At 43.9% G+C, this 18903-nt stretch overlaps 1 protein-coding gene across 1 annotated transcript in view; it reads right to left on the bottom strand.

Moving 5' to 3' along the window:
• RIGI (RNA sensor RIG-I) overlaps positions 1–18903 on the bottom strand; it is a 54808-nt gene that overhangs the window by 31675 nt on the left and 4230 nt on the right. The window contains exons 2-7 of the mRNA XM_063294991.1: positions 16557–16685; positions 14183–14361; positions 10760–10910; positions 4120–4242; positions 2683–2790; positions 425–575 (exon numbers count right to left, since the gene is read on the bottom strand). Coding sequence (XP_063151061.1) covers positions 425–575; positions 2683–2790; positions 4120–4242; positions 10760–10910; positions 14183–14361; positions 16557–16685 — 841 coding nt within the window. The remainder of the gene's footprint in view (positions 1–424; positions 576–2682; positions 2791–4119; positions 4243–10759; positions 10911–14182; positions 14362–16556; positions 16686–18903) is intronic.

Here is an 18903-nt window from a genome sequence, read left to right as displayed (position 1 = left end):
CTACCCATACGCTCATATGCGCATACACGCTAACACACATAGATACTCATGAACTGGTCGTATCTGACAGCATAATTTTTTTTAAAAATCACAACATAGATGCTCATTACATGTACAGCCTTAGACTCTGCACATTCCAAGGCAAACTGGGCACTGATTCCAGGCACTGATTTCAAAGCAAGCAAGGGTACTAAATTGCAGCTTTGAGATACCGCAGACCATCCTTCTGGAGAGCAACTATTTATTTATGTATTTATCCATCAGATTTGTCACCGCCCATCTCCTCCCACCAGAGGGACTCTGGGCGGTTTACAAATAATCAAAAAACAAACTACCTAAATCAATAGCTTAAAAGGATGGTATTGCTATTATTGTGGATCCAGGAAGCAATGGGACACCTGCACATGACAGAACGAGATCATACTCGCTTTTGAAGTATTCATGGAAGACTTTCTTCTGTTGTTCATAGACTGGGACTTTTGTAGTAAGGAAGACCACTTTTCCTTCCTGCCCGGCAGGCCTGTTGCGGAGATGATGTTCACATATCATAATAGACACAAAGGTCTTCCCAGATCCTATAAAAATGAATACAGGCCTGGTTGGACACCTTTGTAAGTGGAGGCCTAAAAATCTGAATTACAAGCTGGCAAGTCCATACCACAAGTCCTCTCTTAGTGATTACAGCTGGGACCGGCAACTCCATCGCTAAGTGCTGTGGTCGCTAAGCGGAAAATCACATTACCGCAACAGGCTTATAACCTTACTTCCCCTTCGGTTGTTGAATCATCATGGTCATTAAGCAAATCGTCATATGACCATGACTTTCGATTTTACTTCCGCCTTCTCTATTAACTCTGCTTGTTGCAAGCCAGGTGAACACATGATTGCGGGATGCTGTGACGGTCATAAATGTGAGGATTTGTCACAAAGCTATCTTTTACACTGTCATAACTTCAAATAGTCATTAAATGAGGCAGTCAGTAAGCAAGGACTACCTATACTCCCATATCTTTAGCTTACATGGCAATATTTACTAAGCTATTCTTTCTAGCTTGTTCCCTCAGCTTAATAAAATATCATCTTTAAAGGTTGTGCTGTCAAAATGTTTGTGAAGCACCATATAAGCATTACTTACTGCTATTTATTATTATTGTTTATGGGAATCTTATTTGCATATTTTCAGAGTCATTTTCGCCAAAAACATGTTCTGTTCCTTAATACAGCATAATACTTCAGTATGTAATTAGGGATGAATCAAACACAGAGTAATCAGATGGTTTGGAAGAGTGAAACATACAATCCCTCCTGAGCTTAGCAACAAAAGTGAGCCATATATCATCTATTTCAGTGTTTCTCAACCTCAGCAACTTTAAGATGTGTGGACTTCAACTCCCAGCATGCTGTCTGGGGAATTCTGTGAATTGAAGTCCACACATCTTAAAGTTACTGAGGGTGAAAAGCACTGGTCTATCTGATTGAGCAGCAGATGGAGCTTGCATGGGACTACCAAAAATATGGAAATACACATTTTTAAAAATATGGGAATGGGAGCAACTATTGCAGATAACAAAAAAATGGGTTTTGAAGAAATACACTGATAAAGAGTGTATGAAAAGAGACAGCAAAGGAATATGAACACACACAAAGCTTTCTTACATAATATGACATCACTGATCTCCCTTGCCCATGGCATTTGATCTGACTGACTGCCAGTGTCAATCCAGATCTAAGGCAGAGATTCCCTGGTTTATTATTATCCCAATACTTCTAAATTAGAGATCCTAGGAATGGAATTCTGCATGTAAAAAGGAACATATAACCTTTTCTGAGCTGAGGGCTGCAGTTGGTCCCTGAGTGATGTACCAGGGACCATACCTCCTACCCCAGTACATCTGTCTGGTTCAGACATTTGAGAAGGCCTGCAGAAAGACCCTTCTCCTTAAGAGGCTTGTGAGAGTTGGACAAGGTGGCCCCATATTACAAATATGCCACCTTTGGAGGCTTAGAAGGAACCTTTTCCTCTGACATTCAGGAAGGCTGTGAAAACCTTTCTGTTTTCCAACAAGCTTTTGACTCCACTTATTGATGCATGGGGGTTTCTCCACACACAGATATTTTTATTGTACCTTTAACTGATTATTATGTTATTCTTCATACACCTTTAGTTTTTATTCTGTTCTACATTGCCCAGAGTCACAAGATTGGGAAGGTTAACAAATATATTAAATAAGTAAGTAAATACACAAATGGTGATCCTCTTATAATTTAAATATATATATAAATTATATATATATATATATTACACACACATACACTGTATAAAACAGCATTACAGCTACATATTTCCTCTTTCAGATGCATTAAAGATACAGTTTGGTAGATCCTTTTTGTAAGATCCCAGGCTCACACCCTCAAGACTTCTGGGACCTCAAGATATATACCCATAATGTAAAGCAACTGCTATACATGCCAAGCTATTGCATATTCCCACAAAGGGATACTCAAGGTCAGATCTTCATCATAGAAGAAAAAAAGAAACAAGAAATTCTAAGAGCTTTTTTTTCTTTTTCTCAGAAACGTTCCTTACACCCTTTCTAAAGAAAGTCTAAAATAACTTTCAGTTCCAATCAGCAAGAAGCTTACTTCTAAGGGTAACTGTAGTTCAGAGCGATACAATCTTACCAGTAGGAGCACAAATCATGGTGTGTTTGCCATTGAGAGCAGGCTCAGCAAGCTCTATCTGATAGCTTCTCGCCTCCCTTGGAGCACACCTGGTCTGCTGGAAGGCATCTAGAAGAACAAAAGCACATTGAAGAAATTACAACATATATAAAAATACAACATATGTATGGCATGTTAAACAGATTGCCTACTATCCAAAATCATTATGTAGACATACTGGAACAGTATGCTGATGATAATTATCTCTCTCTGCCCCTCGTGAATTAAGCAATGTTGTGGATGTCCTGTCTCAGTGCCTGGAGGCTGTGGGGGTCTGGATGGGGAACAAGCACTTCAATGAACCTTGGCAAAAGTGAGTGGATTTGGGTTTTGGGGCTTTCCAAATGTGGGACTTCAGTGTCTTTGGTACTGGATGGGGTGGCACTGCCCCAGACAGACCCAGTGGGCAATCTGGGGGTCCTTCTGGACTCACAACTCCTGCTTGAGGAGCAGCTGTCAGTTGTGGCCAGGAGGGCCTTTGCACAACTTTGCATTGTGTACCAGTTGCATCTGTTCCTGGATTGTGAGGCTCTGCTCAGAGTTACTTGTGCCTGGTCACTTCCTGAAGGGACTACTGTAACACACTCTACATGGGCTACCCTTGAAGAGTATCCAGAAGCTTCAGCAGGTGAGAAATGCAGCGGTGCGGGCAGTTACGTGTGCCCCTAGAAGGACACACGTTACACCTCTGCTCCGTGAGCAGCACTGGTTGCCAGTTTGCTTCTGGGTCCAATTCAAGGTGCTGGTTTTGCAAGCATTTTCTAATATAGGGCTGTGATAGACCCTTCCGAGAGAAAATGCTGAGGTGAAAATGCAGAGAATTCATGCTAGGGACACCAGACCTCTAAAAAGGATTATGGATTCTTCGACTGTGTGTGTGTTCAAGCTATTTCAGGATGGGAGCCCTCACCAGGCCCAGGGGTGGCACTTCAAACTGCACTAAAAGTAAATGTAATTAATTAAAAAATAAATGAGCATGAGTATTCTTTTGGTATTTTATCATTTCTGTCTTTGGTCACATTAAAAAAAAAACCCACAATATTCAGCAGCAAGGGGCTGTAGGAACAGTATCCAAGTTTTTCAAGAAACATAAGCACCGTGGGCACCACAGGTGTACTCCTCTGCCATAGGTAAGAGTAATAGATAACCAGGGCCGCAACTAGGATCTGTGTCACCTGGGGCAAACATGGATTCCGTGCCCATTTTGGCGCCCCCCCAGCACTCATTTTGGTGCCCCCCCAGTGCGGTGCCTGGGGCACATGCCCCGGTTTCCCCCCCCCCCAGTTGCAGCCCTGTAGATAACCTTTGGTAATACAGAGCTTCTCCTTGAGAAGCTACTAAGGGTTTCCAGGAAGAACGCAGAGAGTTGAACCTAATGCAGTTTTCCAATTGTCTTACTTGAAGGCAACCATGAACTTCCACAAAGATTGTCAGATTCTGCTCCTTCAGAAAACTGTAGAGTCTCACTAAGAACACAGCCGTCATCATCGTCACTTGCCATTTTGACATCTGCATTATCATCTGAATATGATACAGAAAAGTCCATTCACCTTTTGCATTTTCATTACTGTTTTACTTGGCATATCTACTATACAAGTACTCCTCAGATATAAGTGAAGGATAACATGGTTAGGAGTGAATATATAGGTATCTATACTAATACCAATTCGATGATTATGTAAAAACAAATTCATATTGTGCACATTTATTTATTTATTTATTTATATCAAATTTATATAGCTGCCCATCTCACCAGGAGTGACTCTGGGCAGCGTGCAACAATCAAATAAAACCTCAGCATAAAAACAATCATTATAGAAACAATCATAAAAATATAGGCAATCATATTAAATTTTTTTAAAAATCATTAAAAAAATAGAATATACAAACCATAAATGGAGAGAGAAGTCTAGCAACCACATATCACCCACAATAGGGGAGCCACCTTAAAATGTCGCCGGTTCCCTGGAACCCCCAAGCCTGGTGACATAGCCAGGTCTTGAAGGACTTCCTGGATATTAAAAGGGATGGAGCTAACCTGACTTTGGGGCGGGGGGAGAGAATGTTCCATAAGGAAGGCACCATGACAGAGAAGGCCAGCCTCTCAGGACCCATCAAATGTAGGTCCCTCACAGATGGAACCCAGAGCATGCCCTCTCTGCCAGATCTAATAGGATCAGATAACATGGTCCCACACCATGAAGGGCTTTAAAGGTCAAAAACATCACCCTGAATTGGACCCAGAAACAAACTGGCAGCTAATGCAGCTAGCGGAGCAGAAGTGTAACGTGTATCCTTCTAGGGGCACACATAACTGCCCATGCTGCTGCATTCTGCACCAGCTGAAGCTTTCAGATACTCTTCAAGGACAGCGACATATAGAGCGCACTACAGCAGTCTAATCTGGAGGTGACCAGGGCATGAGTAACTGTGAATAGAGCTTCCCGATCTAGGAACAGGTGCAACTGGTGCACAACAAAATTCTGCAAAGGCCCTCCTAGCCATGACTGCCACCTGCTCTTTGAGCAGGAGTTGTGAGTCCAGGAAGAACCCCAGATTGTGCACCGCGTCTGTCTGGGGCACTGCCACTCCATCCAGCACCAAAGTAGGCCCCAAATCCCAAAGCCACTCAGTCTTGCCAGGTTCAGCTGAAGCCTGTTATTCCCCATCCAAACCCTCACAGCCTCCAGGCACTAGGATAAGGGGTCCACAGCATCACTTAATTCACTAAGGGCAGAGATGTATAGCTGGGTATCATCAGGATACTGATGATACCTCACCCCATGGCAATGGATGAGCTAGCCCAGTGGCCTCACGTAAATGTTAAATAGGAGTGGAGAGAGCATCGACCCCTGCGGCACTCCACACAGTAGGGGCCTAGGGCAGGACCTCTCCTCCCCAATCATCACCGACTGGAATCGACCCTGGAAAAAGGAGGTGAACCAGCACAACACTGTGCCACCCACCCTCAATCCCCTGAGCCAATCCAGAAGGATACCATGGTCGATGGTGTTGAAAGCCATCAAGAGGTCAAGTAGGGCAAGGATGGATGCACAACTCCCATCCCGCCCACGCCAGAGATCATCCAAAAGCATGACCAATGCTATTCCCATTCCATAACCAAGTCTGAATTCTGATTGGAAAGGGTCCAGATAATCTGCTTCATGCAAGGTCCTCTGAAGCTGTCGCACAACCATCTTCTCAACCACCTTCCCCAAAAAGTGGAGGTTAGATACTGGACAAAAGTTGTCTAGTATGGTGGGGTCTAGTGATGGCTTCTTGAGGATAGGGCAAACCAAGGCCTCTTTAAGAGGTAAAGGAACAACCCCTTCATTCAAAGAAGAATTAACCACCCATGGAACTCACTCTTATGACACCTTCTGGGGTGTCATAACAAGCCAGGAGGGGCATGGATGTAAAGAGCAGGTGGCTGAGCTCACAGTCCTAAGGACCCTGTCCACTTCCTCTGATCCAACAGGCTCAAACTGTTCCCAGACTCCTCCCCAGGCATCTCCTCTGGACCTGCAACAACTGTGAGTGAATCCGAGCGACTTTGTCTGACAGATGCTGAGCAAATTCCTCTGCATGACCCTGCAAAAGGTTCGAGTCCCCTTTACCCAAGACAGTTCGTGTCACCAGACACAGGGCTGTGGGGCAGCTATTGGCAGATGCAATAAGGGCAGAGAAGTATTGATACTTCACCACTCTTACCACCACAAGGTAGGCCTTAATAGAAGCTCTGACCTGTGTCCAATTAAGTTCATCCTTTGTTGAGCACCAGTGACACTCTAGACATCTCTTCTCTTGTTTCATCTTCCTCAGATCCTCCATGAACCATGGGGAGCAATGGGATCCCCGAGAGAGAAGAGGTCACATGGATGTGATCCAATCCAACATCTCAGCTGCCCCTTATTCCAAGCGGTGACCAAGGCTTCAGATAGGCTGTGCAGCAGTCTAAGCGGAACAACCCCCAGCTCCCTAGAGAATAGAGAATCCCATGGAAATCAGGGTGTGATCTGATTGTGACAAGGGAGACACCAAAAGCTCCTCCAATTTCAGAACACATAGCCACTGCTCCAACAGGAACACCAGATCCAGTGTGTGACCACTGTCCTGTGTCAGGCTCTGGATAACCTGGGACAGATCCCTGGTTGTCATGGTGACTGTGAACTCCCAACCTACAGTACCTCAGACCCCGCTCCTAGAGAAGGCAGCTTGAAGTCCCCCAGAACCATAAGTCTGGGGAACTCCACTGCCAACCCAGAAATAGAGTCAAGGAGCTCAGGCAGGGAGGTTGCTGTGCAGCAGGGAGGCTGGTACAACAGCAACAATCCCAACTGATCCCTAGAGCCCAACTTAAGGAACAGGGTCTCACATCCAGAGATGTATGGTGCAGCACCCCTGAAAGCCGTAAGAGACTCCCGGATGAGAATTGCCACACCCCCAGCCTGGCTCCAGGATCTTGGCTGATGCCCCGCTCAAAACCCAGCTGGGCATATTTCAGAAAGGGCACACCCATCGCCTTCTGGACCCAGACAGGTCTCAGCGGCAACAGTTTTGAACAGTGTGAGAGAAGGCTCGCATTCTTGCAGATTGTAAAAGGTTGTTTGGGGGAAACTTTATCACCACCTGGCACCATCTGGGAAGATCAAAGGAAAAGACAAGAGAGGTAACATGGAAAGATTGGTAGCCACTGCAATGAGGAAGGAGGGGGAAAGGAGAAGTTTTAATTCAAACGCTTTGGGCGCAAAGCCTTATTTGTGACTTAAACAGAGTGCTGGTCAATTCTCCTTATTAAAGAATCTTCATATATCCTAATGGCTTGTACTGTGGATTACTACTAATAAGGTTTCAAGGGCCACAACCCTCACACATCCCCCCAATGGCAGCTCCATCCCCAAATCCAGGCCCCCCAAAACCAGGGACCCCTCACCATCCTTTCCAATTGTCCCTGGGAGGGGAAGCAGGGCACCCTGAGGCACTTTCGTTTCACTAGCACTCAGCACCACCACCTCCCCACAACCATAACACACTTACCCACACTATTACAACACATTCATACCCACTAACACTCACAGGAACCCTCACCTGCTGCTCCTACCAGCCAGTAGAGGGCTCCCTTCCATTCAACCGCCACCAATGCCTCTTTTGGCTTTCACCCAAGAGAAGGAATCAGGCACACATTCACTGTGGAAACCCAACAGCTGATGGAACCCCTTCCCTCCCTCCCTCCCTCCCTCCCTCCCTCCCTCCTTCCTTCTCCCTTAGGGCTACCCAGGGGAAGGCAAAAGTGGCATGCGTGTGGGGGAAGGGATCCACAGCAGCCTGCCCCACCCACCCAGCAACCACCCACACTACCAAAGCCCCAACATCCAAGAGCCAGAGAAGTAGGTAGTACATAAGGAAGCATCCAGCAGCAGCAAAAAAAAACCCAGTGACCAGCAGTGTCCAGCAGCAAATAGATTAATGGTACAGGAAAGGGCTGTCTCTGAGTCTGCAGGAACCACAAGTCCATAGATGCCAATACAGCAGGAGAATAAGGACAACCAATCTCCCAGCATGTCCTGCCCCCCCCAGCCCACTTTTCCAAAAGACAGCCAAAAAATCCAAACACAGCCAGGTCCAGTCACCACTAATTCAAATTAAAAAACGCCATTGCTAGAAACAGGGACAAATCAGCAGGCACGGCCAGCAAAACGCTGCAAAAATGCTGACAAAACACCACAAAGCAGCAAAGGCAGCAAGCCACAAACCAACACAGGTGCCTTCCAGCACACTGCACCCCAGTCCAGTCCAGTCCACTCCACCAAACCAGTGGCCCAAACAGGTTGAAAAATCCACCCAGGTAAGCACCACATCTTCAAACACACCACCACACAATCACACGGACAGCCTGACCGCAGGTCCCTCTCTGTCAGACTCCCCGATCAAATGTTCCCAGAACATGTTTATCGGACTCACATCCATCAACATAAAACCTGTGTCAGCAGACCACAAGTCGCCAGCAGGGAGGGGGACTTTGACTGGAGTGTGAATTATTTTGTTTGGGTTAGATACCCCTGCCCAAGGTTAACAGCCAGCATACTGGTCAAGCCATCTGCTGGTCCTTTACTACCCTACAAGGTGCATGCCTTGGAGGGTAGTAAAGGAGGGGGATTTACAAGTTTGTGTGATTTTAAACTGCAGAACGCCATTTGCAACTTTTACCTTGTATTGAGGTAATTTTACCTTCGTTTCGTTAAACAGTTAAATGAGCAAAAGTCTCTAGCCCGTCATTGAGTGAATGCTCAAGTGTTCTGGTCATTACACTCTCTCTCTGCCATCTTGACATTCTTGGGAATACAATATCAACATGTTTTAATGAAAGCAGAATCACTGCAAGTTGCCAGTCTTGAACAGTGTGGGAGGCCCTATTTGGATGGTTTTGGTGAAGTGACAAAACATCTGCTTACTTCTTCAGCAAGAGGCATAGTCCAAATGAAGGCCTGTTCCAGGTAAGAAGTCAGTAGAATCTGTCTGGCATTCTCATGCCCCTACATGTGGGAAATCCCCTCTATGTGTACTGAACAGGTCTCAAGAGAGCAAAGTTGTCAGGGGAAACAGGCAAGGAACCCCGCTGAGTCAATGTCTTCAACTCTAGTTCTTTATTGTTCTTGCCATACAAAGGGTACTCTAACTAACCTATCGGTAAATATTCAGCGATGGCTCTAAGGCAGAGTTCTTGAACCTCTTAACTTTCCCACCAGTGGAATCTGGACTGGGAAATCTTTTATCTGCCTGGAATGTGCCCCCTCCCTCTTGAGAAAGAGCAGCAGCTCTGAAATCCACCACAAAACTACATAAGAATGACACAGGCTTTCAATGTTTTCTGCTTCAAGGAGTTCCAAATTGATGACAGAGGCATCCATGGTGGTAAGAGATGAATGACATCCAAATGACAGTAGTCCTCGCTTACCGACCACTTGTTCAGTGACCATTCAAAGTTATGACAGTGCTGAAAAAATAATTTTATGGCCAATTTACGACCTTTGCAGAGTCCCTCAGTCACGTGATCACCATTACAGTCAGTACATGTTGTCCTGTGCCTGACCTGTGTTTTTCCCCCCCTTGCAGAACAGATTGGAGAGGAAAGAATTGCAAGAGAGTAAGCTGCTTGCTTTTCTACACATGGAAAACAATGAGACTGCACTGCCAGCTTGGGGCTGGGAGACACAGGTGCACTACACAAACAGCTTGCTCTCTTGAAATCCCTTCCTCTCCACTCTCTCTACTCTTTGAGGGGGAAGGGGAGAAAAAAAGCAAGCAATTTCTGTAGGCAATCTCTCTTTTGCCTGACCCTTCCCCCCCATAGAGCAGAGATTGGAGAAGAAGGGATTTTAAGAGAGTAAGCTGTTTGCTCTTCTACACACTGAAAGCAATGCAATCACACTGGCAGTAGGAAAGGGTCAGGCAAAGGAGAGATTGCCTACAGAAATCACTTGCTTCCCCCCCACCCCCAGAGTGGAGACATTGGAGAGGAAGGGATTTCAAGAGAGTACAGTAAGATGTTTGTACAGTACACCTGGGGCTCCCAGCCCCAGGCTGCCAGTGCAATTGCACTTCTTCCAATGTGTATAAGACAGTAGGCAGGTACTTGAGCATTCCAAAGAGCAGGGGAGTTATTAGGAGCAAACAAAAGCTGAAGGTGTGAAACTGAGTAGTCTTCTCTATTTCCAGCTGGAAAGCACAGTTGCAGTCACGTGATTTTCCATTCAGTGACTGCTTTGCTTAGTGGCGGAGTTGCCAGTCCCAATTAGGGTTGTTAAGCAAGGACTACTTGTAATAACATGGAGATGGAAGCCTTGCCCATTTTAACACAAATTAAAACAGAGAGGTTTTGGTTACCTGATTGTGACCATCACTTTGAGATAATTGACACCATTACCCCCCGTGGACACCCAAATTGCTGAATCTCCCTCTTGTAACTTTCTATACTCTGGAGATCTTCCAAAGAAAAGAAAGGAACTGAATGGAGAGTACAACAAAGAGGTGACAATACCTCCTCTGAAAGTCCATAGTTTGCTTTGGTCCCTGTATTCAGCCATATCCAGCGCCAGGTGGAAGGTTTTAGGCCAATATTCTTTGTCCGATCGACACAGGCATGCTACGAATTTGCTTGCACCTGCTCTTCTCCCTTTGCTTTCTCTAACCTGCAAATCAGAATGATGAGGTAGAAGGGGGGAACTTATTGTGTTTCTATACTCAGACACAAAAGATACACTCCCAACTATAAGTAACTAAACCCAAGAACTACTGTAAAACACCAATGATCTGAGCAACATTCACAAAGCTTCTCTCACTAAAAGAATACAGCAAAGCCAATTTTAAAATCCATGGTTTATTCCTTTCTTTGTTTGTGAATGTTACTTTCCTTGCTTACTTACCTGTAAACCTGGACTACATCAGCATCTTCTCAAATACTTATAGAAATGAATCAAGCTGGTAAGAGTTGATATGGCTTTGATTTTTGCTTTCTGAATTCGCTGAATTACTAAGCTGTGCAAAAGGAAAGGCAGGGGCCTTCTTCTAATATAATTTGGACAGCCTGTTGACAGCGGGGTGGTGTAGAACGGATGGGAAGCAAAACGAGCCCTTCATTTCCCTTGATGCAGCAACACAAGGCCCAGTGGAAACTATGAGAGATCTGGCTGCAGTAAGGCATGTATGAGACCTGTGGCTCTTAGATGGTGGTAGGTTAGTGGTGGTGGAGGCAGCATAGGCAGGAAGTAATGTGCTGGAGTGAGCTTATGTCTGTGGCCACTGCATATGCCCCTGCATGTTTTGAGTGGTCATTTTATCTACCCCATCCACTTGAGCCTTGGAAAACAGCATAGCAGCCACTTCAGTGGCTAGATCTGTTGTTGCCCTGATGTTTTTCATCTTTGGACCTGAAGGATGCAACGGAGGGACTGCTTTTCTTGGGGTGTGTTTGGCAGGGTGCCCCTTCCCCTATTGAGGGACAGTTTGCCCTCTGCCTGGGTGAGAGCCAAGGGGGTAGCAGTTGGATTACCCTTGTTTGAAGGTGAAGTGGGGTTACCCTACCAGGCCAGTGAGAGGGGTCTAGTTGGAGGTTGCCCAGTTGGGGTGTGATGTTGGTTGGGCTGGGGGACGTGTTATCTGAGACACTGGTAATGCTGAGAGCATGTGCTGAAGCACCCCAGGACCCTGGATACTCTCCCAGGGGTGGTTGGAATTAGAGTGATGCGGTCCTCTATCTTGGGGGTCAGACACTATGGGTTAGGGGAGGAAGGGATTTTGGGGGGGTTAAGGGCAGGTCAGAGTATCTTGGTGGTAATGGATGGGGAGTATGGTGGGAGATACGGGGCAGGATGCTCTCGGAGAACAAGGCCTGGTATCATATTCCAGTACCATGTTCCAACCCCACATGGTCAGCAGGACCTTCAGAGGCCCAGCCTTTTGACTGCTGCTGCTTAACGCCTTGATCACAGATGAGAGGGCTGACCTAGTGTGTATTACTGAGACCTGGCTGGGCTCAGGGGTGGGGGAGTGCCCCCTCAGACTTTTGCCTAGCTGGGTTTCAGGTGTGGCCTCAGTCAAGACCTCAGGGCAAAGGTGGGGTGTGGCGATTGTCTTCCAAGAGCCTCTGATGGCTTTCAGGGGCACTGACCCACAGATTACCAGATGCAAGACCCTGTTCTTTAGGTGGGCTCTCGGGATCAGCTGGGATTGTTGCTTTTGTATCAACCTCCCTGCTCCAGGCTCCCTGAGCTCCATAACTGGACTGGCAGTTAGCTTCTCAGGCTTATGGTCCTGGGTGTAGGACTGTGAAAATAACCTTGGGAGACAGGAGGAAGAGCCACAGCCTAGGCAACAGTCAGACAAGAAATATCTTAGCCCATAGAAGGGATGGGGGTGTGGGAAGTGTCTCAGAAGGGACCCTCCCTAGTTCTCTGGACAGTAATGGCAAGGAACTGGAGAAGTGCTTTTAGACTTGCAAGATTTTGTTACTGTACCCTTACAATAGAGTGTTAGTATTCATGGTTTTGGCTTCTTGTCTGGAGTACTTCAAGGGCTTACACTGGGGATTCAATCTGCCTTCTCTGCGGTTGGGGTTGGAGGTAGCTGCAGGGAGGCTGGACATATTTGATTGGTCTTTCCCAGGCAACTAATGGGCCCAGTTCAGTTTCAGAGGGAGCTTGGGGTTGTTCCTGATAGTCTGCTGCACAGTCCAACTGAGGCCCTGGTTGCCCCTGGAATGGAAATGTAGGGGGGCTCTGGATCCAATCACGCCCATGCAGCCCCTCCCCTACCATAGATCTCATTATTCCCCTTGTTTTACCAAGATGAGGAGGGAGATGAAATGGATGAATTCGATGGCATGAGCGAGGTATGATTAATATGCTGATATCACCCAGCTTTATATCTCCACCACAGGCCCACTAAATGAAGCTGTGGAGGTCCTGTCTCGGCGCCTCAAGCCTGAGTGGCTTTGGGTGTTGGCCGCCTCTGGTTCCAGGGACTGTCCATCTCTTGTTCTGGATGGGGTTGCACTACCCCAAACAGGAACTGTACTCATTCTGGGGGGACTTTTGGACTCATGGCTCCTGTTTGAAGAACAGTTTGCAGCTGTGGCCAGGAGGGCCTCTGCACAACTACGCGCTGTGCACCAGTTGCGCCCAATGTGGGAAGCCCTACTCATGGTCAGTCATGCTTTAGTCACCTCTTGTATGGATTTCTGCAATGTGCTTTACATGGGGCTGCCCTTGAAGAGCATTTGGAAGCTTCAACTGGTTCAAAATGTGGTCACGCAGGCAGTTGTATGTGCTTCACAATCTGTGCATGTTGCACCTCTGCTCCACAAGCTGCACAGGCTGCCAGTTTGCTTCTGGGTTCAATTCAAGGTACTGGTAATGACCTATAAAGTCCTACAGGCACAGGACCAGGTTACTTGACAGACTGCCTCTATCACCCGCCTTATCAAGTCCAGCATGAGGGGTACATTGCAGGACCCAAGAAGAGAGACTTTTCTGCCATGGCACCTGCCCTGTGAAACATCATCACCTGGAGATCGGATTGGCCCCAAGCCTGCAGGCTTTTTTCAAGGCCTTAAAGACATGGTTTTGCCAACAGGCATAGGGACACGGGAATGCAGTGGAGCCAGTGCAGTGGCTACAGTTATTGTTTTGATGAGTGGGATTATGGGCTGTGATTATGATTGAGTTTTTTTAATGCTTTTATATTTTCTTGTTGTTTTTAAATTGTTGTATTGTTCTCTGTTGTTTTTATACTTGTTTTAATTGTTTGTAAGCCACCCAGAGACATACATATGAGATGGGCCGCTATATAAATTTAAATAATAAATAATCAGGTAGCCCACAGGGACTTGCAGGCTACTAGTCAACGTGGAATACTAGGCAATACTGCTGAGTTTTATTGACCAAGCAATTTAAATAAATAATACCTGGTAAATTTCTTCCCATTCCTGGAGTAGGAGGCAGTTATTCATGTGGGGATGAATTTGTTTGATGTCAATGTCCTGCAAAGTAGGCTCAATTCGTTTCAATAATTCCCTGTAAGGTTCCAGACTTTCAATTATCTTGAAATCCCAATTTTCAATTGCTTGTTGAAGGCCAGTATAACCTTAAGAAGCAGAGCAAAAGATACAAATTGAACATGAAGTGGTAATTGACCAAAGTCAGGTTTATAAGCAACAGGCGGTTTATCTTCAAGACTAGGTGCCTTTCTAAGTTAGCCTCAGCCCACCCCAAAATGTGCTAACTGAGTGTGTTATGTTGAGAATCCTCACCAATCAAGAAGTTTGGCAAGAAGGGACATGGAAGCAAGCATTGTCTATTGGTGTGGGGAGCTATCCTGGAATAGCTTGGCCCCCGAAGTACAATTGTCCCCTTCCCTATGAGACTCAGGAAGCATCTGAAGACCCATTTTTTTTCCAAAGAATGCTTGGGGACTGAAGGAAGTATTGTATATAACCTACTGGGACAACTGACCTCCTGAGTGTAAGAGATGGTATTAAGGGTATGATGACATTTATTATTGCAAAGTTTTTCTTATTATTACGATATTCTGATTCTGTTGGTTGTGTTGCCTGACTTCTTTAAGTCATTTAAAGTCATTTACACAGAAACAGCATAGAACTCACAGTAATAAATTAATAAACACAGAGAAAACAGTTGTGTCTGGTCGGAACAGCTGGGTGAAGGATAGATTGTTTTAAAAAATTAACGTTTCTTTTACTACTTAGGACAGAATGAGTAAAATACATTTTTCTCATACTCAGCATTGCCAACATCCATATTGTTGAGGCTTCGCTCTTCTCCAAAGGAAAGCACCAATGGCCTCAAGTTACGAAAAGAGCATCATCTAGCAGGCGCTTTATTGGGGTTGCCCAATGACCAGAAAAATGGTCTTGTGCAGAAATCAGCAAGTGAACGGCTTCTCTTAACATATGAAGGGAAAACTACTATTAAAGACCTGGGCAGGAATTGGTAAGGAAAGTTAGCAGCTCTAAGCTTCTTAGCATCCCTAAGATCCTGATCACTTGCATGTGACAGCAAAAAGTTATTGGATCTGCTTCTGGAGGGCTACAGTATCTTCGACAGAGAAACTAGCAGCAGACCTTTGCTTTGCTGGAATGCAGTCTGAATTCTTTGACGCAGGACTAGTCTCTGGGGAAAATATGCCAAGTGATTTTCTGGAATGTCAAGAAAACTGGGGAGGGGAGCATATGGATTGCCAAATACAAGCAATCTCAGAGCGTATTTGCAGCCCTTTGAGTGTCTTTTTCATGCAACTCTGTCTGAGCTCTTTATATTTTTCAAAGAAGAGGGGATCGTCTCCCACAGTACAAGAGCAAGCAACATTTTCATACGTCTTGCTTGGTGCTCCTGATTGGAGGCATTTCCCAAGCTCCACAATCAACAGTTCTTTGTGGTTTTTTGCCCCTGCAGCTATTCTCTTCTGTTCTCTGAGATACAGAAAAGGATTGCTTTTCCCCTGAGCAAAAGGGAATTCTCTTCTTTCCTGACAGCTACACATGTTCCCCAATCTCATTTTAACAGCCTCTCCCCACTCAAATTATTTCCCCTAATTTCACAGTCAGAATGGTATTTTGTTTTGTTTTTTTTAACAACAAAACGGGTGAACTATCCCTCCAGTTGGGTAGTGTGCTTACTTTATTAATTTAAAGCATACTTATTTGGTAAATTTTATCTTAAAAGTGAGGAAAACCCCAGCCCCAAATTCCAACTATTGCTTCCAGCAATCTTACTGGATCACAGTCTCATAGCTCTGAGGCTGAAGGAATCAATCAATCAGCTCATTTGCAGAGGCTTTTGGAAGAAGGCGTCTTTTAAACAGTTGACATTTACATGTCAACTGATAATGTGTTTCCTGCTTTGTAATCAATTTTTTTTTTTCTTGTCGTTCAATCGTGTTCAATTCTCAGTGACTGCCTGGACCAGTCCCTGCAGTTTTCTTGCAAGGTTTTTTGGAAGTGGTTTGCCCTTGCCTGCTTCCTAGGGCTGAGAGAGAGTGACTGGGGTCACCCAGCTGGCTTTGTGCCTAAGGAGGGACTAGAACTCACAGTCTCCTGGTTTCTAGCCTGGTGCCTTAACCACCACACCAAACTGGCTCTCATTGTAACTGAATACTACCCAGTATATTTTTTTCCCATCTCTCATACTCTGAACTGTTGGAATAATACTTTTGTGTAGTACCCAATATGCATTCAGTGAAATTGCAATTGTTGACATGGATCCATTTATTTAGAACCTTAGAGGGAAGAAAAAACTTCCTGCATGATAAAGCAATCATACCTGCTGCGTTTAGTGCATCCAGAAATCCACGGAACCATCCATCCAGGCTGAGCTCCAGAATGGACTGAAGAAAGAGCTGTGCTGCCATGGTTGGCTGATTACTTTGCTCTTGAATTTTCTCCACAGTCTCTAAAATGAAGTCAGATTGCAGACGAGACGGTTGCAGTAAATTTCTTGTCTTAAGGTTTAAAGCAAAACAACAGACTTTGAAAGTAAAGCATCTATTCCATTGTAGCTTTTCAAGGGCCTATAGTTCTGTTTTCCACATATCCAAAGGCAATAATTCATTCTACTGCTAATTAGAAAATGCTTCTGTGTTGCCCCCCCCCAAAAAAGAAAAAAATTCCATTATTTGAAAAAATTGAAACATGAAGTGTTATGTTTACAAAAAACTCATACAAAGAAAAAAATAAAATATTTGATAAATAAAAATTTGGGACAAGAATTTATTTCAGCAAGCTTGAAGAATGGCCTTGTATTATATGTTGGTGTCTAATGGGGGACTGGAATGGAGTTACTTTCCCATTGACTGACAGAACATCTGAGAAACAAATTAAAATTAAACACAGGAAATTACCAAAATCCTTTTTTGAACTGATGGACATTTGGCATTAGTAGACTCTTGGATATATAAAAATGGACTGGCAAAGGATTATACTTTTTATTCAGAGATACATAAATCTTTTTCAAGAATTGATATGATTTGGGTTTCAAGAGATTTGGTGAATAAAATTTCAAAAGTGGACATTTTACCAAAGACTGATCATAATCCTGTGAGTATGACAATAAAAAAAAAATTCAGGTCATATAGGTGGAGACTATTCTACAAAAAGAAAAGGTTGTGGAGGATTGCAAGAGGAAATTAAATGACTTTTTTGATATTAATCTGGATAATGAAATAGACTTAAAAACTGCGTGGGATACTAGTAAAGCAGTTATGAGGGGATATTTTATCTATCGTACCCGTGGTCTTAAGAAAAAATCTCAACAAAAGCTACCAATGGTTTTGGACCAGATCAAGCTAAAAGAAAATGAGTTACAGAAAAAACCATCAGACATCAATATTGTGTACCAGTTCAAGTTATTACATCAGCAAGTGTCAGCGTTGACCGTGAAAGAAATTTGAAACAAAGTTAAAATATATTAATCAGAGACATTTTGAATTTGCTAATTAGCCAGGAAGATAGCTAGCGTATAAATTAAGGAAAGAAAAAGAAAAGAAAATATTAAAGATTCAAGAACAAAATGTGGAATTATTGGAAAATGAGAAGATTAAGAAAGTATTTCATAGCTTTTTTTCTAACTTATATAAAAAACAAGAAGTCTCTTTGGAGAAAATAAATGAATATCTGAATAAACAAGATTTACCAAAACTCTCAGTCACAGAAGCTAATGTTGAATAGTCCTATAACTACTTTTGAAATAGTTGAAGCTATAAAAAGAGCTAAATTGGGAAAAGCGCCAGGACCTGATGACTTATCTGCATTATATTATAGATGTTTTGAGGATCAGATTCTTGAACCTCTTAAAAGATTGATGAACTCTATTTTGTTAGATTCCACAATGCCAGATTCATGGAAAGAAGCCAACATTGCACTTTTCCCAAAGGAAGGACAAGATCCTTTCTTAATTAAGAATTATTGACCAATTTCATTGCTGAATAATGACTATAAAATATTTGCCTCAGTATTGGCGTAAAGAATGAAGAAAATTTTACAGGAACTTATTCATCATGATCAATGTGGGTTTTTACCTAAAAGACAGCTAAAAGATAATGTAAGAGTTGTTTTGGATATTATAGAATATCTACAGTATCATAATGAATGCCGGGCAGGTCTTATCGTCTTAAACTGAGAGAAAGCCTTCGATAATCTGAATTGGAATTTTATGTTTAAAGTCTTAGAAATTATGGACTTTGGAGAACATCTTATCCAGGGAATTAAGGCAATTTATACACCTCAAAAGGCAGACATCATTGTGAATGATGAGTTAACTGAATCATGTCATATACAAAAAGGAACAAGACAAGGATGCCCTTTGTCACCTTTGCTCTTTATTTTGATGCTGGAAGTTTTCAACAGAGAAGTTAGAGGACATGAACAAATAACAGGCTTAAAGATTAAAGAAGAGGTCTTTAAACTGAGGGCCTCTGCTGATGATTTAGTTTTGATATTAAAGGGCCATTTGAAGACTAGGGAACATCTGATGAAGAAGCTGAAAGAATTTGTGTCATTGGTGGGTCTTAAAGTAAATAAACAAAAATGTTAACTAAAAATATGACCTTGTCCAATCAAGAATTGCTGGTGGGTAAGACTGGTTTTAAGATTGAAAAAAAAGGTTAGATATT

This window comes from Candoia aspera, chromosome 2, assembly GCF_035149785.1.
Source record: "Candoia aspera isolate rCanAsp1 chromosome 2, rCanAsp1.hap2, whole genome shotgun sequence".
In the NCBI taxonomy this organism is placed as follows: Eukaryota; Metazoa; Chordata; class Lepidosauria; order Squamata; family Boidae; genus Candoia; species Candoia aspera.
This window is presented reverse-complemented; position numbering and strand designations above follow the sequence as displayed.